The sequence below is a fragment of the Sander lucioperca genome, chromosome 8 (genome assembly GCF_008315115.2).
Source record: "Sander lucioperca isolate FBNREF2018 chromosome 8, SLUC_FBN_1.2, whole genome shotgun sequence".
NCBI lineage: Eukaryota > Metazoa > Chordata > Actinopteri > Perciformes > Percidae > Sander > Sander lucioperca.
The window spans coordinates 16,468,958-16,490,901 of record NC_050180.1 but is presented as its reverse complement, the minus strand read 5'-3'; the positions used below and the strand labels follow the sequence as shown (position 1 = coordinate 16,490,901).

Here is a 21,944-nt window from a genome sequence, read left to right as displayed (position 1 = left end):
CATTGATTAATCGAGTAATTTGATAAGAAATACTTTTGTTTAATTGAAGAGCAATAATATACAATAGTTTGGTTTAATTTTCGGAAAAAGCTACATTTTTATTGCCTATATTGCTTACAATATCATTTCTCAAAAAACTAAACCTATTTAGTGCAGTTAAGTGCCATATTACATTGTTTTTAAAGAAAACTTTTTCTGAAATGCAATAACAACCTCAAACTAAGGCATACATTAAACATACATTACCTTAAATTGTGCAACTTAACTTTCAGAACTACAAGTTTCAACCTGAGACTGCTCTGTATATAGGCCTATATGTAAATATTAGTTATACTCAACCTATTTTTATTTATATATTTGACTACAATGTCACACAGTTGCACAGTGGTGCGCAACAATCAGCTGTTTTTCCGAAGGGATAGTCAACAAGTCGGCTCTTTAGATCAAATTGTGGTCGCCACTACGCATTTTCTTGTCTTTGTTTTTGGTAGTGGTTGTGTTTGGTGTAGTTTCATCGTTCATACGACTCTGTGATTTACTTTTGTCGGGTCCGCTTCGTGGAATGGATGATAAAGTTAGACTCAATGTTTTCTGTTGAGATGCTGAAGCATTGACGTCGTGCTATTATTGTGGTAAGCTAGTTTGATTTCACAGTAGACACACTGTACAGAGTTTTCGTTTTAATTACGTTTGAACCGATTCCAAACTTTGGACACTTTGTCGTTTTCTCCAGCCTGTCTCTTCTCTTAGTCCCTCACTATTTATGCTCACTTTCTTCACTTTGTAATGTGCGCCGTCAGTCTTCATGGCATGTGTCGCCAGCAGCGTCAGCCCGGTGTGCGACAGTAATAATCATCCGTGCGGAAACACCGTGAGCGATACAACGTTGGTAACGTTGATTAAACGAAGCTTCGAGGCAAATCATTTTGCATCTCTCTCTCTGATAATTAATGACCAACATTATTTATGACTTAAAAATAAGTCCTTAAATCCCCCAGTCCTTGCTTTTTTGTACCAGGAAATTATATTTGATTCATTTGATCAAATCAGTCTCATATTCTGAATGAGCCTGATGACTGAAATTGGGGAAAACGGTCCTCAGTAGTTATGTGTGCTCTCAAATTGTACAGATTTATTCTCTAGAAAATGTCCATAGGGGGGCAGGGTGAGCATACAGACTGTGACATCAGTATTTCTAAATTCCTGACTAAACAGTGTCTGACTAGATTGAAAAGACAGCAGGGATCTTACCAGTGAGGAAGCGCTCCATGCTGTCGCTGTGGGTCATCTTGAGCAGGCCACGGCCAGAATATGTGGCCAGGGTGGGGTCAGCACCATAAGACAGCAGGACTCGCACAACGTCCAGGTGGTCATTCTCCACAGCATCGTGAATCGGTCTAGACACACAAATGTACATTCATTTTAACAATAACCAGGAACAGCACTGACATTTGTATGGGGCACGGTCACGGAAGGCTTGCATCATGTGGACGCGGCGACAATTTTGTTGTCATTACTTAGAATTCCTCATGGGGGCGGCAGAAACTACGCACTATAGCTTTAAGACCCGTGCACAGTTTCCTAAAACAGACCCCCTACTGTACATTTTAATAACAGCGATGAAAGCCCTAGCCTTCCCCATTTAAAACTGCAGCTAATATCTCAAATCATTGCTCTTGCCAAGCAAATATAAACTCAATGCCAGAAATGTTGCTATGCGCAAACTCAAGTGACTTAACTGATGACTAAGCCCTGGCTTTCCCTATTAGAACATGCCGAAAAAAGCCACAATCAGTGTTTGCATTGTGGACAAGACGCGTTCACACAAGCAGAAGTTTGGTGATTTTGTGTGCATATGATTGAATGCGTTTGTTTACCTGGTGCCGTCCTGTGCACTGCAGTTGATGTCGGCCCCATAATCCAGCAGGTGTTGGACTATGCTGAGCCAGCCACGTGCGCATGCCTCGTGGAGAGCACAGTAACCGGCATAGTCTCTGTGATTCACCTCACATACTCTGTTCTCCAGACAGTACAGTACCACCTCCTAAAGAGAGCCAACACAGAGAGAGTAGGGTTTAGTGTGTGAGATTGTGTGTGTATGAATTTATGTTTGGCAACAACCCAAGCAATACAAGACCAAACACACAAGTGAGACGAAGCAGACACATACGCAAACAGTCCTTCCCTTTACAGTTCCTGTGGGAGAGAAATTAGGGAAAGGAGGAACTGAGTGTGTTCCTGTGCTGGACAAAGACACACTCACACACAAATGCTCGATAATACTAGAGCTGGCGCCAAAACACATTGAGGAAACTAAGTGTGACTCAACTGCATTTAGCCTGCCAGATTCTGCTCGTGCACGTATGAGTGTGTGTGTAAATGTGTGTCTGTATGCCATGGTTGGGCTGGGACGCCACTGTGGCAGCCAGTTACGATGGTTGGGCTCTGAAAACAGCATAATGGAAGCGGAACAAAGAGATTTGATAGAGGCGCTCAAGAGCTGGAAGCGTTTCCTCTGGTCTAGGGCTGTGACAGTTGGGCATCCAGCACTAAGTAGTCAGACTGTTTTTTATTGGACAGGACCAGCGTCTGCTGCAACCAAACAGAGAGGAGATAGAGAGATAGGGAGCAGTCCAGCAGTGTGTTGATATGGGGCTTGTCCGAGTCAAACAAGTCTGTGTTTCAACACTGCGGGTATGTGTTTGTATATGTGTGGATATGCAACTTAGTGTGGGACTGGCTAAGTATTTGCAGACCATTGGAAAAATAAACAAACTATTTGAATATCTCATATATATATATATATATATATATATATATATGCAAGACTTATACACCTAGACACATTCATACTCCGTCCTGCTAACAGTCCTGTGCCGAGGGGAGGAAAGCTGCTCATCTGAACCTGGGGAATGACTCCAAACTTCCATTTCTATGCTAATTCTAGCCTGCCGTCTAGTCCAAGAGTCTCTCAGTCTCTCTCCACATAGAGGGAGGAAGAGGGAAGGAAAAGGCAGGCAACAGAGAGAAAACAGGCTGACAGAGGGATAAGAAGAGGGCTAGAGAGGGCGGAAGAACGGGCGAAGAGAGAGGCAACACCCTAACAGATGACAGATTAATTTATCCGTTGATGAAATCTGCCAGAGCTGTCCTCTGGGCTGCAGCTGATAATAACAAGAGATGAAAGGGTGGGGTGTAGTCGGTGGTAGTGCGAAGTGTGTGTAGGAGAGACAATGAGGAAAAGGGGGAGAAGTGAAAAGCGGGATCGAGAGAAAAGAAATGAGCAAGTGTGAGCAAGAAAAAGTGAGAAAGAGAAAGAGAAACGTGGGGGAGCGGGACAGCGCTCCAACTGGTTTTCGCTCGCTGCCAACACTCTGTTTGCCTGCTGGAGAGAGATTCAGGAGCGCTGTGCCGAAGCTCCCCTCTGGGGGATTCCACTCGCTCTGTGTGCGTTTGTGTCTGCATGAGTGTGTCTGTCTGTGTGAGTGAATGAGAGCAAGTGTTGGAGAGACTGACGGGTAGAGAGAGTTGATATGCAGCTTGCCTAAGTGTGTGTGTGTTCGCACGTGTATTTTTGTGCCCCTGACGAGTATGTGCGTGTGTGGCTGTGGAGGAGGCGTAGCGCTAAACCTCCGAAGCCATGTTTAATATCGCTGGGAGAGAGCGAGGAGCTTAGCACGAGAGCCCCGGCTATACACACACACACACACACACACACACACACACACACACACACACACACACACACACACACACACACACACTAAAATTAGACACCACTCCCCCCTCCTCTCTCTCGCTCTTTCCCTGCGTCCTCTAATCTCCCCCTCTAGAATGCTTCCCTGCGCTCGCCTGCAATCAATGCATCACTCAGACATTTAACCCCTTGCAGCACTGCCTTGTATGTTCCTAAAACACAACAGATGTGTGTGTGTGTGTGTGTGTGTGTGTGTGTGTGTATAAATGCATATAACATGCAGGCGATGCATGACTGGCTTTTCCTGTGCGATAAAGAACCAAAAGTTTAAGCAGTAAAGTCGATGCGTGCCTAGACAAGTGAAGTGTGTGGATGTTTGTGTGGATGTGAGAGTGTGTGTATAAGAGCCAGCCTGCTGTTGAATGACTGCTGTGGTAACAGAGCAAGCCCGAGAATGTAGCCTCCGATGATCTCAGAGTAAATTAATCTCACACTGCCAAAAAAGAAAATAATCACCAGTTTTTATATATAATATTCGGTCACTATAAATGCCTCAGTCTCAATCAATAACCTGCTCTGCATATTAATGCTCATCAGATACATACAAACCAAATGATCTAACCAGCATCATTTAATTTGGGTGGGTACAACAGTTGCTGACTGTTTAAGTGTGTTGTCATACCAGAACGTTGTATCGCAAAATTAACTCAAATGTATTCGCGAATACAAGTTGCTGAAAGCTTGGGGACGTACTCATGGGGCTGTGGTTGGCAAGCTAACCGCTAACAGTGTTGGGAAGGATACTTTCAGAACGTATTCCGTTACAGAATACATGCCCAAAAATGTAATTTGTAACGTATTCCGTTACGTTACTCAATCTGAGTAATGTATTCTGAATACTTGAATTACTTCCACATTGAATTGCATTTTATAAGTGTAGGAATGTGGCCATCACATACAGCTTACTAAACAGGCCTATTCTGGTGTGTTCTTCTGTTCCAACTGGCTGAATGTGTACCTGAACAAGCAGATAGATTTTTGTATTTGTAGTCCCGGACTGCATACTACAAAAATTTTAGCTAATTTTAGCTAACGTTAGCTAGCATGTCAAACGGGGCTAGTCAGTCTTTCAACGGCTCTGGGGCTAATAAATCAGCACATAGGAGAATGTAAAGTCGCACGTCAACTATAAAATAGCAAGATGACCAGTAAAACTACAGCAGACGACTAATAAAACTTACTTTAAGATGCTTCTTCAGCTTGGAGGTGGAGTAATTTGGATGCTGAAAGGAGGTTGGTTGCTGGCAAGCAGCGGTTGCACTGCACAGTTATATTTCAGTTTATATTATTTAATGTGAAATTCTGTTTGAATTTCCAAGATAGAAACGCATTCCTGCCCTGGCTCTGTTGTGCCGGTTCCGGCTCCATCTCTACCTCTATTAGTGATCACACAAATAGCAAATTTTTTTGTTTTCACATTGGGGCTTCTGAGAAATGCACAGAGTTACCTTAATTTATTCAGAGAGTGAATAAACACGTGAAACAGAGAAGTATCATCATGTAATCCATTGATTTCAACAATGTAACTGTATTCTAAATACCAACTATTTAAACTGTAATTGTAACGGAATACAGTTACTCATAATTTGTATTCTGGATACGTAACCGCCGGTACATGTATTCCGTTACTCCCCAACACGGACCACTAACATGTTACACACTACAGTAGCTTGCTTACTACTGTGATGGCTCCAGCTAGCCAAAATAGCTCGCCAAGCTAGCTGGCTTGCAACCACGCCAAGGAGTTAGAAAGCTAGCTAGCTCGGTCGCTAACTGTTAAAATGTTTAATTCAAGTGAATGTTTTTGTTTCCTCCACTGTTCTCGACTAGCTGCAGACCACGACGCATTTCTATTGTGTGGAGTCGTTAAAACTCCGGTAGAGCAGAGTTACGTGAACATTTTGAATGGGTTAATACAGCTAATATGATAGCTTACTTCCTATATTTGTTGTTCCCTCAAAGTTCGGTACTGTCAAAGCGACAGCGAAGCGAGTCAAAGTTCACCAAAGTTGAACTTGAAAAGTCAGTGTGGATTTACTTTACATGCAAATCCACTAACTGCTTCATTTTGGGTCCAGAATTTTGCTATCATGTCTGGTCTGACTGGGCACTTTAAATGCAATCTAGTTTTTCTCTTTGCTTGGATCATACATGGATTTGAGAAGAAAATCAGAAGCGATTCTTCTGAGCAGAATTAATGACAGATTGCACCTTTATCTGAGCTTTCAATGGGCAGAGCTGAGGGGCCCCGGCACGAGGGGAAGAGGGATGAAGACATCCGCAGAATCTCTCCTCATTACCATTTCAAATGCTCAGAGAGCGAGGCAGAGGAGGAAGAGAGAGAGAATAAAAGGGGAGTGAGGGAGGGGAGGAAGAAAGAGAGTGGGCTTTCATGTGCAGAGGCACGGATCGCAAAACTAAACGAACATGAAATATGCACAGTGTCGGCCGGGCATCGGGAACAGAATAGTGCGTGTGTGTTTTAAATTACATACATGTGGGCATGAGGTGATTCTGCATGTGCAGGTCTGTACACGGAAAAGAATGCCAGTGTATGAGTTTACAGGGTAACAACCGCTGTTTCTCTGTATGTGTGTGTTTGTAGTGAGGATGTAGGCGATGTAGGCTGTGTGTGTGTGTGTGTGTGTGTGTGTGTGTGTGTGTGTGTGTGTGTGTGTGTGTGCGCGCGTGTGTGCGTGCGTGAGGTGATTCTGAATTTGCATGTGCCGATCTGTGTGTGTGGGCGACAGCAGCGAGTGTGGAGAGTTGTCGGTGTGTGCAGCATATGTTGGAAGAACACGTCAGGATGCCTGTGCATGTGCTTATTGGGTCATAACTGGTGTTTCTCTGTGCGTGTGTGTATGTGCTGGTGATCAGGATGTGAGTTGTGTGTGTGCGTGCCTCCGTCTCTCAGGCCCTCATATCTCTCTGCCTGTGTGCGATAAGCCCAGAGCTTGCAGCGCTAAAACACCAGTGTGAGACAAGCGCTCTTCGCATCTACAGGCTTGTATGCAAGTGTGTGTGGGGAGGTATGCATAAATTGATGTGTCTCTCTGCGCACGTCCTTGTGTGTGTGTGTGTGTGTGTGTGTGAGAGCCCCAGGGGTCTGCCCCAGGCTTATCACACACAGGCAGTGAGAGACGAGCTTCCTGAGAGAGAGAGAGAGAGAGAGAGAGAGAGAGAGAGAGAGAGAGAGAGAGAGAGAGAGAGGGAGGGGGAGGGAGGGGGGAAAGCGGGGGTGTTGTTTGCGCAGCGGTCAGTGCCTTGTTTGTGTAGTCTCAGGTTTTCTCCTCCCTCCTCCCCTCTCCACAGCGCAGGAAGGGAAAAATGCGAAGGGGCTACGAAAAAAAGGAGAGGGAGGGAAAAAAACGTTCGAGAGAGATGCATAAATCAGAGAGACGAGCCAGCTTCTCTCCAGCACGGCTGACTGAACCCTGCTGCTGCTGCGCTGCACCCTGTGCATGTACGTACGTGCATGTACGTACGTACGTACGTACGTGTGTGTGTGTGTGTGTGTGTGTGTGTGTGTGTGTGTGTGTGTGTGTGTGTGTGAGCGAGGGAGAAAAACAGCCGCCGCCACTGCTAACCACAGTCACCACGGCACATTAGAGGGCCATTAGAACGCGATTATACTCCCAGTGCTTACCTCTCATTCACACTCTTGCTCTCTCTCACTCACACATATTTAAGGACACACACACACACACCTCATCATCATAAACGTGTACAACAAACACACACAACCATAAAGCAACCGGTTAATGAGCAACAAAAGATACCCACACCTATTTACAGTTCTGTGAAGATACCTCTGCTGGTGATAAAAACACACACACACACACACACACACACACACACACACACACACACACACACACACACGACAGGGTGGACATAAACAGCACAATCTTCAGCTCAAGTGGTATAAAAACCACTTGGATCAATAAATCAATTTGTAAAATCTGTCAACAAGGGGAGAGGGGTGGAGATAACATTCAGGCTCCAAAATAGAAACACAAGGGATGACGGAGAGCGAGACAGCAGGCCATCCAACTTTAATTAAAAGCTTTCAAAGCAATAGAAGTTGAGAGATTCAGTAAAATATATACCAGTCTCATTCTTTCTTGTATGTGCAGAGAATGAGAGGATCTGCTTTAGGAGCGAACGATCGGCAGCTACACACAAAGAAAGAAAAAAAACCTCCCGATGCTAGAGAGAAGCAGCAAGCATCAGTCTCCGTATAATGATCCCACCGATCCCTCATGCTGTCCGCGCACGCACATACTTGTGTGTGTGTGTGTGTGTGTGTGTGTGTGTGTGTGTGTGTGTGTGTGCGCGCCTGCGTGTGTCACACTTCGCCCCACAGAAAATTAATGAGATGTGAGAGCGAAGCGAGGCAAGAGGAGGGGAGGCAAGGGGAGTGTGCGTGTGAGTGTGCACGCTCGCGGGGAGGAGGAGGAGGAGGGGTGCCAACGACAATCTGAGTCACAAAGAGAGGAAGAGAAAGAGTGCTGAGAGGAAAGAGGGGGGAGGGAGAGAACGGAAACCTGAGAGAGAAAGAGAGTAGCGGGCAAGAGGAGCAAAATATATGGAGTATGGCGAGAACAAAGCGTGAGTAAGGGTGAAATAGAAGGAAATGATGCAAAAAGCAAAAGAGTAAGCTAGAAAGAGAAAGAATAGGACAGATGCAGGAGAAGAATCAGATAGAGAAAGACAATTTTGAAAAAAAGAGCTGTCACAGACAGGAAGGATGAAGTGTAAAATGTAAAGAGAGAAAGAGATAAGGAGGGAGGATGACTTTGAGCGAAGCCTATTACCTCGTAGCCCAGCCGTGCAGCTCTCTGGAGCAGAGTCTCTCCGGCGTTCTTGTTCACGATCAGCCGACGAGCCTCTGGCGGGATCGGACGAACAGCGGGGGGCTCAGCAGGGGGGGTCCTGTGCACCCCCGCCAGCTCTGGTGGCACACTGCCAGCTCTGCTGTTAGCCTGGGGCTGCAGGGAGGGCGGACAGAGTGTGGCGGGGGAGCAGGGCTTGACTGGAGAGTAGGGATAATGATTAGGAGAGGCGGCTCCCTTCCTCGGAGCGCCACGCTGCTCACTCAGCTGAAGAGAGAGGGAAAGAGGGAGAAAGTGTTACAGCCACTGTCACATAGCAGACGGGACACACGTTCACAGGCACACATGGATAAGATTACAGAGACACACACACACACACACACACACACACACACACACACACACACACACAGATGCTGTTGTGTGAATTTGCATGCACACTCACACAAACACAAAACTGGTAAAAGTATACATCAGTGGTCACTATAGAGCAAAATCCATCCAGAAAGAATAATCATATTTTCAGATAGAATTTCTCCTCAAAAAGCAATTTCTTCTTATTTATTTATTTTTAACACCAACTCTTTCCATTCTACCCACATACAGCTTAAAATATAGATGGATACTTCATTTACAATATTAATGTTTATGTATGATTACTGTGTATGGAAGACACAATATGCATCACAGAAAAACACACGCATACAGCTTTCACACCAACTGTTCACGCCCCACACTGCAGGTTGGCACGCCACTTTTTTTTAAACCGCTAACCAACAGAGCCATCGGAAGGCAACACACAAGAGAGGGAGTTGCCTGTCTCTCTCTGTGTGTGCGCGCGTGCCTGTGTGTGTGTGTGTGTGTGTGCGTGTGCGTGAAGTGCGTGCCCTCTCAGTGGAATTCCATGTCGAAGCAGCTGTCAGGCTGAGGAGGAGCAGGGGAGGAGAGCAGTGCGGGCGGAAAACAACTAGCCTTTTTTCCCCCTCAATTTTTCCCCATGCTCATTTTTTTCCCCCCTCTTTTGAACTTAGGCGCTTCATATGCTCGACCATGGCTGCCACATTCCTCACCGTGTGTGAGTAAGTGAGGGAGTGTGTGTATATGTAGCCTTGTGTTCGGCACTGAGTGCGATGTATAATTGCTCCAGGGTTTTGTTGTTATGTCAGGAATGCTCACAAACACAGACACTCACATCCTTAGCACGCACTTACACACAAAACAGCGTCGATGACACACGTTCGACAATTAAGGCCAGAGACAAACACACATGCATGCAGGCGCTCCGCAGGGAGTCGATAAGGGAACGAGGAGGTCAAAGCTCGAGCAGCCCTCTAAACATTTTAAACATAGTTTCTTCCTCTCTCCTTCCCTCCCTCTCCCAGCTGCATAATCAGAGGCGCCGACAGGCATACTGAAACAGAATCCGCTGCTGCAAACATCCAGACTCCCGTATCATGGCCAGACACCCTATAAGCACTCACCTTGTCATCTTCAGCTGCTCCCTGATCAGCCACACAACGCTGGCCTGGGCTGTTAGCTGCGGCCTCTTTCCTTTTCTCCCGCTCTCGCTCCCTCTGACTGGTGTGTTTGGTCTTGCACGGCCGCTTGCCCTTGGGTTTGTCTGTGTCACTATGGCGACGGGGCTTGATGGGAGGGGGGGCTCCCATGGACGGCTCTGGGGCCAGAGATGGGGGGGCCCTTCTGGGCTCCTTGAGGCCACGGTCACCTGAGAAGGGGCCCGACGGTAGCGCTCTGTCCTTCAGTTGGCCGGGGGGAAGGGGAGAAGCAGCTACTCCTGGAAAAGGAGGAGAGAGAAAAGGGAGGCAGAGTGAGCGGCTGATAGTGTGAGAGCTCAGAGGAAGGGGAGGATGGGAAGGTATTGCAAGGCCATCTCTCACCCTCTGTTGGTTTATTAATGAGCGCACAGAGCTGTCTGGGAGCGCAGCATGCCTGCTCGCTCAGGATGTTTTTTTTTTGTTGTTTTTTTTTTTTACACAGACACACACACACACACACACACACACAATATTCTTGTGCCCCACTCATTTACTGCAGCAAGGACTCTGCTATGAGTTAAATCCTTTAACAAATGTGGCACTGTCTGGTTTTAGCCTCTTATGGTACATAATTACACAAAAAATAAAAACATGCCTATAAAGGCAAAATATCAAAAGCTGTTTAATAGCTAAATGGAAATACATTTCCTCCTAAGGATCATTGCAAAGCATATCTAACTACTTAGGAATGTGGTCTAGGTCTGATTTGTGTGACAATAGAACCTTTAAAATAAACAGTCCATTAAATCAGTACTAGGCTGAGAACCAATGAGGAGGAAGGTGAAATTATATATTTTGCTGATGCTATATATACAGCCACTGTCAATGTTATCCCTGTTGCAGAGGAAACCTTTTAGAATATGAGACTAACAAAGACGAATGTGTTTTATCCAATTAGTGGAGTCCTGAAAAAAAGGAAGAAAAAAAGAAAGACCACAGCCCTGACAGACACACAGTGGAATAACATTCATTGTAAATCACAACTGTTGCCAGGGTGATGTTATCTAAAAAGGTGAAAGCAAAAAATAAAAAGAATTCAGTGGCCAATCAAGGCCTGTGGTTTCTGCAGAAAACATGAAACCAAAATCTCTCACTTTATTCACTTCCTTTAATCTCTCTCCTGCGCTTTAATTCTCTCTTCAGCTGGAACTCCCTCTGTCTCAGTTTGGGCACTTGAATAAGGGAAAGCCCTGGTACGCACACGCGCGCGCGCGCGCGCGCACACACACACACACACACACACACACACACACACACACACACACACCTTTTCCTGTGACTGGTCTTTAGGGGAAAAAAGAAAGAAAAATCATTGATCACACATTAGTCACACTACACCTGCCCACGCATATCTCCACCAGCCACTTCCCTCATTCATACTTTCATCGTTCTTACAGAGCCTGCTGTTGACCAGCTCAACAAAAAGCCCAAAACCACAGGGGGGAGAAGTACTTTAGCTTTTAGTCCCCATGTCCCATTTCTGATTCCCTTGCCTTTCCTCTGGTAGGAGGAAGTATTCTCTACCTCATTTCCTCTGCCCCCTCCCAAAAGGATCACGGGAAATCCCCCAAAAGTCAGACCGCTCAACAAGAAAGTGAAACGTGAGCCAAAGATAGATTTCCGTTACCCTAGCTGAACTCTGAGTTACAGCAGCGGTTTGCACGGCTGGCGGTTCATTCTTACCATTAAGAAGCTTCTCACAGCCCCATTTCCTGTTGATCTCGGCTCTATGCGCTGCGGCTCGGTCCTCTGGCTCACCAGGCCTAATCTTGCGTTCCCGTAGGCTCTGGACCGGGGCTACTAATCGGGGCTGGGGCCATGCTCTCTCCTGTTTGATTAGGGACCCGTCAGGGGAAGCTGCGCCGGCAGCGGGCTTGCTGAGTCGCAGTCCCTTCAGCTCGATGCAGACCTTGAGCTTCCGAACCTCGTCGTCGTCATCTTCATCAGGACTGGCCTGCTCACGCTCATCTGCAGATAACAAACAGACTTTGCATTGTTTGCCATATCTAATATACAACTACAGTATATTGCCTAGAAAAGCATTGTCCTGTGAAAACCTTGAAATGTTTTCAAGTTTTAATTAAGATTAGATAAAAGAAAATTCATCCCTCACTTACAAAGTTTATGAAAACCACAATAGATAAACTCAGCAATGCATTGTGGGCAAGCTTAAAGAACTACAGTTTTTATTCAAAGTGTCTATGAGTTGACATTTTGGACATAAAGGTTTTCACTCTTTCAAAAGACACTACTCTCATCTTCTGTAGCACAAAACACTATTGTATGTACATACTTACCGACCTGCAGACAACTGAGCACAAAGAACTAAGGCCATTAATCACTACATTCTTATGGCTTGTAAAACGATCTAAGCCTTACATTTAACACAAATGCAGAGAGGCAGGGAGCTGGATGCGAAACAGAGATTGAGGAGTAAAAGGGAAAGAGGAGTCAAGAATCGGGCGGAGAGACAAAGCAATAAAGACTAGAGAAGCTGAGGGAGAGTTCTCCCCCTTGAAATTCACTGGGGACGGGTATTTGACTCGTCTTCCAGTGCCGGGGAGAGCAAGCGCGATCCCGCATGCCAGAAAAAAAAAAGGAAACCCAAACAGATGAGGGAAAAAAGAAAGGAGATGAAAAGAGAAGAAAAGAGCAGCTTTGAAGAGGGTGGGTAAGCGCAGCGGAGGAACGTCAGAGCTGAAAGAAGAGAGAGAGAATGGCTGTCCCTCTTCCTCGCTTCTCTCTCATACTCCGCTCAAAGGCAGGATTAAACACTTCTCTGAGCTGGCTGCCACACAGAGCGAAAGACGGGACAGAGAGTGGTAAGGGGGAAAGAGCGGGGGTTGTGATGGAACGGGTTTAAGGTGGAATTGATTGGGAAGGAGGAAGCGACAAAAGCAATAGAAAGACTTATTTTTAAAGAACAAGGGATGAGACGGTGCTCAGCATAACACAGGATGAAGGGGAAAGAATGTGAAGAATTAGAGAGATGAACGAAAAGCTGATGAAGGTGGGAGAGGATTTGAACAACATGGAAGTGGCTGTGGGTGACGATGCATGTTTAAGAAATTCTTACCTGTAGAAATCTTTGCTCTTTTCTCTGGGTGGGACAGCCTCTCTCCTTCCTCCCACTCTGTGTTCTGCTTTTCAGCCTTGAGGCTGAGCTGGCGTTTCCTGGTGGGTCCAAAGCCAGAGCTGGCCTTCTCCTCAAGGTATCCTTTTGCCGCTGTCAAAGTGGGGGGTAGACAATGACCTCCTTCTGACTCCCTCTTCACCTTCCTGGCTCCGTCATTTAGCCCTCCTTGGCTGGCACCTATGGCCCCCTCTCGAGCCCCGTGCCCTGGGGACAAAGGCTCATTCAGGCCCCCACACCTCTGAAGGACTGGAACTCTGTTGTTTGCGTACACTGGCCGGACACCTGAGCAAAGCAAAGACAGACAGATGGAAACATGGGTAGGGAGGGGGGTGGGGGGGTGGGGGCAGACACACAGAGAGAGAATGCAGACAGACAGACCGCAAACCAGACAGACAAACAGAAAGAGAGCAAGAAAACAAGGGGCGGGGGTAAGACAGGGTGGGGGATTGACAGAGGGAGAATGCCAGTTAAACACCAGCCAGCTTTTATTCTGCTTTAAAGACAGGCAGTAAAACTTTGATGGGGTAAAGACTTTTTAATCTGATGTGAGCCGAGCCAACGGGCTGACGGTTCAGTGCAGCCGCTCGCACTTCCAGCAAGGAGAGGCAAGAAAACATCCTGCGCACTCGCTGCACATGGAGACAGCCCCCCTCCCCCTTCTCTGTCCTCCCCCACGGCATGACCGCACCACGCCCTTCTCACACTGAGCGTGACTCTTCCCCCCTCTCCTCGACTCCCTCGCCCTCTCTGTCTCTCTCCATGCCATAATTAGGCTCACACGTCAGCCGCGGCCTCGCTCCAACACACAGCTGGGCTCCCAGCCAACGTAACTAACCCCCCCCCCCCTTTCCGTTGCGCTCTCCCATCCGCTTTCACCCACCAACTCTCCCCCCGCTTTCACTCTCTCACTCAGGCAATCTCTGCCCCTCCTTCTCTTGCCCTCCCTCTCGATCGTCTATATGCGCAGATAAGCACAAAAGACTTCTTGAAAATGAAAATCCCCCTCTCCGTCTCTCCTGCTGGCTCGTTCACTTGCGCTGCCTAGCTTGTGTAAAAGTGCACACGCGCGTGTGTGTGTGTGTGTGCGTGCGTGTGTTTGTGTGGAAAAGCGTGTGTCTTTTTTTAGAGTGACCCGGTCTTGCCTCAGCATTTGCTGCAAGTGCATGTGAGTGTGCAAGCACACCTATTGTTTGTGTGTTCCTTTCTGAGTGTTCATTTGCAGAGTGGATGCCTGTGTGCGTATGCGTGTGTATTATGAGTGTGTGTGTGTGTGTGTGTGTGTGTGTGTGTGTGTGTGGTGCTGGGTTACTCACCCTCCCTCTCTCCCTGCCTGGTGGTGTGTTGGCAGTGTTCCAGCACTCGCTCTCTGCGCTGGCCGTCTGCCAGCTCCCGTCCTGCTGCCGAGGCAGACACACACACACCGCCGCCCTCCTTCTCCTTCAGCTCCAGCTCCGAGAACCGCATCATTGCCCGCTGTGCGCACACACACACACACACAAATGCAGAGAAAACCCATGAAACCCACTCATCGTCTGCCCACGTCGCACACACACCTCTCTAAGCCTCAATCTGGCCTCAACAGCTACAGAAGCAAAAATTGCGTCAGAAATCACATCTTAAAATCAAAGAAAAATGCCAAAGAAATTAAACCCACACACAAAACGCACACAGGACAAAAGGGTAGACAGATAAATCACAAGCATGGCATCAAGACACAGATTAGACTACTGCAGCCACTGTGAGTCCATGCGCTCTGGGGCTTAAATCCCTTCCTGAAACATAAACATGGCTAGGAAACATATACATCTAAGCCCTGAGGCAGAGAGAGGAGATGAAAGAGAGGAAAGAAGGGAGTGGGGAGAAAAAGGAGTGTGCAGCGATACAGAGTACAAAGGAGACAGAGCCCATCAGAGGCAGATGTGATAAGAAATGTAAAGAACTGACCTCCCAGTTAGCTGCAGGTTGACTTATATTACTCCCCTCTCGTGATATGACTTCCATCTAAGCAATTAGAATGGGGGGCTCAATATATCTGTCCATCATTTCATCTTTTTTTAAATGAATTTATGTTATGTTTCTCCAAGTTTGTTTACACACAATAGGCAGCCACAATCCCACAAAATAACACAATCAAATTAAAGTGACTCAACAGGTCAATTAACACTGCATCAAAACTATCAAATACTTTCTGAACTGCATGAATGACAAATTTGAAAAAGAGAATCAAAACAGTATGTTAATTTTAAGCATGATTGATAAAGCTAATTCAGTTTTAGCGGTCTTGTGTTTTTTTCCAAACAGACATCTAATTTTTTACATGTCCAGAAATAGAGCGTTTGATAGCTTTGTGTTGCAGCTGTGCATTGACAAGCATGACACAGACAAAACCACAGTTTTCTAGGGCGTGTTCACAACATACACAGACATGTGCAACGTATAAAGATATCTGCCTCTGAGTCAGTGGATAATATAGCGTATTAGCGGGTTTGTTCGTGTTTCTATGCTTAACATTGAGCACATAAAGGAACCAGAGGTAAACGTCTAAAATGAATAGCTCAATGTGTGTATTTGAGTGACAGGGGATAATGGCCAAGTGTAAGGCACGCCGCTGTAATTGTGCATTCATAGAATGTGATGTGGGTTAGGAGAAAGGGACTTTTAGCCAATGGGGTGAGGAGAATTATGACCTTGGACAGTAAGCAGGCAGGGCAGCATAGGCCATCAAGTGGAGGAGGGTTAGGGGAGGATAGCGACTGGCAAGTGGGGGCATGCAAAAAGCCTAAGAGGAACCCCAAAAAGGGTAGCTGCTGGTTTTTAACCACACTGCAAGCCCTTTACTGCCCCTAACCTTCAGGTTAAGCATAGCCAAAGGCAGTGTGAACTGTGAGGCTGCCACAGTCATGCTCTGAAACTACAGTATATGGCTCTATAGCACAGTCAGCACTAACACATGCTTTAGCCCCAAGGCAGTCACACAAGGACAAGCACGTACGGACACACAAACACGCACGAACAGAAATAACCTTTACATTGACTGCTCACTAATCAACATACAGAGATGGCAGCCCTGGTTAACCTTTGAACTGCCCTCCCTGATAGAAGGCCTCAACTGGCCTTGCACCAGCTCACTATGACTAAGGGGAAGGTCAAGCCTATGGCCATGACAGTAGCATGACAGCATTTATATTATTCTGTACTGTGTTGTAAATGCGGAGTATGCCAATTTCATGCAGGGTTTATTCTACAGGCAGTTCTTAATATTGCAGCAAGGGAATAAAGACAGTTGCCCCTGGGGGTTTATTTCTGCGTGGATGTTAGAACTATAAGTATGTTTGAAATGTCTGCACGTAAGAAACATTGGTCATAATGACCCTTTCTTCAGCCCATCACCAATATATCCTGTACTGTATATATATATATATATATATATATATACATACACACACACACACACACACACACACACACTAGGGGTAATGGCCTTACCTGCAGGGCTCTCTGTTCACGGCTCAGCTTGCTGGAGTCAGCATACAGCTCAGTGGTGACACATTTAAAGCGGTCGCCAACGTAGCCTGAGGAGTTAGCGATCCTCTTGGCCAGACTGGATCTACGACAGCCTTTAGATGAAGTCAGGCCATCCTCTTCATCATCCTCATCCCCTTCTCCTTGAGACTCCCCTAGGTCAACAATACTGTCTTCCTTTTCAGTCTCTCCCTCACACACTCTCTCCTCCTTCACCACATCTGTGCAGTGCTGAGAGAAGTGAAGAGCTCTGCAGTCTCTGTCCCCTTTGTCCTTGCCAGAGCTGCGTTCCCCAGATGTGCGGGCACAGCGCAAGGTGCTCTGGTCTTGATCTTCAGGGTCTGGGTTGGGGCTCTGTTCCTCCAGGCTTTCCTCTGCTTGGGCGAACTTCCCTAGAGATGTTGGGGATGTGCTAGATGTCACCCCAGGACAGCCCTTGTCCTGGAGAACCTTTGGTTTCCCAAAGGGAGCTTCTGGCTTTCTATCAGTGTGATTGGGCTTCAGGGCGGGGCTGTGTCCGGAGTGGATCGGATAAGGATGGGAAAGGTGGTGTTGGTGTTTTGGCTCGTAGTCAGTCTTTGTCAGATTTTGGTTCCTATGACAACATTCATTTTGGTTAACCTTGCTGCTGGCCTCAGCAGCGGGTTTGTGGACTGTTGGGGTAGACTCAATATCTGTGTCTGAGTGTACAAGGTCAATGCAGACAATCTTTTCTCTGGACGCTACAGAGGAAGAAGGAGTTCTGCTTTGATTGCCACCTTGTCCTTGTGCTCCTGCTTCCCTATCAGACTTAATTTGGCTTCCTTCGCCTATCTCTTTCCCAATGTTGTGATCTCTGTGGCCACCACATTCTTCAACAGTTCCCCGGGATTTCTCCTGTCCCCGGGGCTTCAAAGTAGCATCTCCTCTTTCTGCCAGCTTGTCTGAGTGAGTCTGCATCAGGGGATGGGCCATCTCCTGTGAGTTATAAGTGAGGTATTCCCCTCCTGGACCAGCTGGCAAGTTATGGTAGGGTAAAGGGTGTTTTGCTGCCAAGTGGGTTGGGTAAAGGCTGTTGCTGCCCAGTAATACTGGGTGAGGGTAGACTGGGCCTTTCCCTGCAATTGGCAGGGAGTGTAGCGCCATGCCATCAGGGATAGGGTAGTGCAGGTATCTATTGGCATAGGCCAAACTGTGGTTCAGGTAAGCGTCACTTTGAGGAAGGTAAAGGTGGCCAGGAGGGTGACCATTCTCTAAACATGGCCTCTTGTATGAGGACACCTCTGGAGTCGTTTCACCTCTCTTAGTGGTCTGGGAGGATTTCTCTGTTCCCTCTCTGTGGTGGCCCGGATGTTCTGAATGGCTAGGGCTGTGTTTGACCCACTCCCCATTGGGTTTGGGAGAAAGAGCCCTGGAGCTGACCAGAGAGGGGTGCTGAGTTGAGGAAACATTATGGTTGGGCTCCCCTATCCTTGGACACGATGAGCTACGTTGCTGAGGGAGTACTCTCTCCAGACCTTTATGTTTGATGACAGAGGGTGAGGAGCCTTTGGCTTGTGAAAGGCCCAGGTCTGTGTTAGGCCTTGGGGAGGGGGGCAAGCCTGGTGTGTGCTGTGTACGGGAAGGAGACGGGCTAGGTACAACCCAGGAGGAGTGTAAAGTGCTGATCATTTCCGGCCTCTCTGGGACCTTTGAAGAAGTGCTGCTGACCACAGAGTGCAAGTGGGAGGATGGAGAGTGGGGCAGGTTTTCCTTTAGTAGCTCTCGGCTAGAGGGCAGTCCATAACGTGGGCCTGATGCTATAGTGTCCATCTTAACTGGGAATCCATTAGGGGGCAACCCAAATTCCAGCATTCTTCCAGACAAATCCAAGGGCTTCTCTGCTGAGTCTTTGGTTGCTTGGGGTTGGTGAGCTGGTCTTTCAAAATTGGGTTTGGAGGGTGACCTGCTAGGTCTCCTTTCAACCCCTACGCTTCTGTGCTCAAGTGCCCCATCTCTTGGCCTAGATTTGTGGGGGCTGGGCCGGGCTGGAGAGGGCTGCTCTGATGCCATGCTGCTTACAGAGAATGGATGAGAAATGGACTGCGTGGATGAGGATGAGGAAGATATTGAAGAAGTGGAGGAGGAGGAAGTGGGTGGGTGTCCTATCCTAGCAACTGGCCTTTGTAAATCAAGTAAATTTTCAATGTTAGCAGGAGGAGGGGGGGGTTGGGGGAGGCGAGAAGATGCATGAGGTGAAGAATCAGTAGGCAGATTATTATTATTCCCAGTGCTGGTGCCACTAGTGCTATTGCTACTGGTATTGTTGTTGTTGTTGCTGCTGCTAGAGCCCTTCCTAGAGGGAGGTCTGCTTGGTCTGCTGCTCCTGTTCGGGGACCGGTCCCTGTCTATAGCAGCCTGATGGTGCTGAGAATGAGGGGAAGGTTGGTGAAGCTGCTGTGCAAACTGAGGCGCAACACCAAGCCCCTTGTCCTGGCAGTGTACCAGTGCTGTGGGGGCCACTGTGACTGCAGGAATCCTCATAGGGGGCGCAACCAGGGGAGAAGAGATGGGAGGAGGAGGAGGATAGGGGGGCATATAGTAGAGCCTCTCAGCAGCAGAAGCAGCAGCAGGGTTAACATTGCTCCCCTGGGCTGCACACAGAGAAGGGTAGGCCAGGTGCTGCGGAAGATATGGGTTGGGTTGGCTGAGCAAGGAGGCTTTGTACATGTTTAGAGCCGCATACTTGGATGTGTCCATGAAGGAATACATGCTCGCTTCAGGGTAGGGGCTGAGCCACGGCAGGCGGAGGTAGCTGCCACCAGCACCTGCCAAGCCCAGTTCAGATGCCTTTTCTCCAGGCCCGACTCTGCGTTCCAAGCCTAGACCTTCAGCTCCAGGAACCAGCACAGGCTTGTGGAGACCTGGAGGAGTGCTCTTGTAGAGGCCCAGGTATCCATTCGTAGGCTTACGGCTGTCCAGAGGGCCATCAGGCTTATAGATGAGCTCTGGGAGACCATCCCTGTTATAAGTGAGGGAGGGCATCTCTCGGCTCTTATCCACTGGTAGTGCCCTGATGCCTGGGTATACAACCCCACCATGGAGACGAAGACCATCATGCATCAGAGTGCCTCGGTCCAGCCCCATCGCTGCCAGGGGCGTCAACCTTGCATCCACCTGAAGCAAAAAAGGGATGGCAGAGAATTAAATATGACTATCACAGCAATCAGATCCCTTAAACAAATTGGAAAATATGACATTGAAGGCATGAACTAAAAAAACAATTACTGCCAAACAAAGCACAAAAAGATTTCTTAATGTTCTTGGTTAGTTTCACGCATGCCCTTAGTGAAACAGACCAAATGTTTTGTTTCCAGGTAATAGTGACTAACGTAAAGAATGAATGTAAACGGTTCTTAGGAAGATAAAGGGGACTTGCCATGTTTTGTGTGATGTGGTTCCCTTGTCTCAGTTCCAGGTTGGTTTGTGTCTCAGCATCGACATCACGAACAGATGTTGCCCTGTGGAGATGAGCAAACAGTTAGCAGTCAGTGCACACACACACACACACACACACACACACACGTTTTGTGTTACAAAACACAATTTCTGGGTCATGTAAATGAAATTAATATATCAACATAAATATAAACGGCGTAGGGCATAGGTACAAAGAAAAGAAAGATAACAGCATTGTAAGCTATAGTCAGCCTTCCTTTCACTCTCACACATGCACCCACATCTCCACTGAGTGGAGATGGAAGTGCTGTGTGGGCTCCCCTCCTCCCATCCGTCAACACCCCCCTGAAACTCCCCATTCTCCAATCCTCCTCCCCTGACCCCCACCCTGTGGGCTAGACTTGCATTGTAGGGCTGTGTCTATTCAGTCACGTTACACACACACACACACAGGTTTTTCTGTGCCCTCTTTGACCTGCTCTCTCGGCTGCCTCAGCCAGCGGAGCGAGGGAAGATTATACATCAGAGACCACTTCGGTGGGAGAACATTTACCGCCCGCCAACACAGAGCCACAGATCAACAAACACTCACACCCTCGAACACAGCCAATAGTATAGTATGGAAGCGAGAAAGAGACTATGTACTATGTAAAATTTACAATAAACCATAGATTCAGTTTGAGAAGGAATAACATAAGAGGACAGGTACAAAGATAAAAGAACAACATGACCAATGAAGTGAAAATGGTTCTCTTTGGGGTATTTTTTATTTTTTTTTTTAAATCACAAAAGAAATTACAATAAGCAAAAACATCAAGATCCCTTTGTGTCTAAAAATGTTCTTTAATATGCAAATGTTTTGTATACATTTAAATTTAAGAATTTCTTTAAAGCACTGGAGCATAACAGTTGTTATTTGATGTTAAGGATATATAGAATAAGTCACAAGAAGATGGTTATCATTTATTCATTAGCGCAAAGTTTTAGGAGATGGCAAATTTAATAATAAACAGCTAATTTACAGCAATTCATTCCAATCTGTGTGTATGTTCTGGTGTCACTTTAGTGGAATCTACTTTTTAAGAAGTGGGACAATACTTTTCTTCTGTGTTACTGAGTGAAGGATACCACAATCCAGTGAGAAAAAGTTCCTGAAAAACCGCACAAATTTGGTATTTATAAAATCATTTTGTACAAATGACAAAATTGAGATATCACTGAACACTTAAGCGTTCCAAAAGTGAGTCAAGTGGCATCTTAATACTAACAGGGGGTCTGTAATTTCAAGAGGCTATTTCAAAATCCTCAAACAGGTGTAACAACAATGGGAAAAGGTGAAAACTATTGCTTCCACTTTGCAGATTTGGAAATACTTAAGTTTGAATATATTTGACTTGTGTACTCTTAACGGCATTTCTGCAAGACAGTGGGGCAAGGTTAGGGGAGCTAGTGCAGAAATGAGGTGGGAGAAAAGTGCCTTTAAATAGTAAAAGTAAAGCCTTGCCGTGCTCGGCAGAGCCTCAGCTCCTCGATCATCGCAGAGAAATGCCTCTGAGCCTCACCGCTGGCTCGCCACTTTTATTGCCGTGACCTGGGGCCCATTAATCAGCCTGTTGCGGGCCCCTCGGCACGGCTCCTCCCTGCCCCAGTGCTCCCATCCCCCAACAGCTCCCCTTTCCCCGGCTCCGCGAGGCTAGTCCTGCCTCAACAACATCCGCATC

General features: G+C 47.0%; 1 protein-coding gene across 3 annotated transcripts in view; it reads right to left on the bottom strand.

Annotated features, from left to right (window-relative positions):
- Window positions 1-21,944, bottom strand: part of bcor (BCL6 corepressor) — a 38,704-nt gene that overhangs the window by 4,051 nt on the left and 12,709 nt on the right. For 2 of the 3 annotated variants that reach the window (XM_031291820.2, XM_036004420.1), the window contains exons 2-11: window positions 20,204-20,285; window positions 16,771-19,941; window positions 15,229-15,285; window positions 14,598-14,757; window positions 13,225-13,566; window positions 11,832-12,116; window positions 10,074-10,387; window positions 8,575-8,859; window positions 1,878-2,044; window positions 1,252-1,397 (exon numbers count right to left, since the gene is read on the bottom strand). In XM_031291820.2, coding sequence (XP_031147680.2) covers window positions 1,252-1,397; window positions 1,878-2,044; window positions 8,575-8,859; window positions 10,074-10,387; window positions 11,832-12,116; window positions 13,225-13,566; window positions 14,598-14,757; window positions 15,229-15,285; window positions 16,771-19,941; window positions 20,204-20,206 — 4,930 coding nt within the window. In that variant the 5' untranslated portion in view covers window positions 20,207-20,285. The remainder of the gene's footprint in view (window positions 1-1,251; window positions 1,398-1,877; window positions 2,045-8,574; window positions 8,860-10,073; window positions 10,388-11,831; window positions 12,117-13,224; window positions 13,567-14,597; window positions 14,758-15,228; window positions 15,286-16,770; window positions 19,942-20,203; window positions 20,286-21,944) is intronic. The other variant, XM_036004421.1, reaches the window with a different exon arrangement.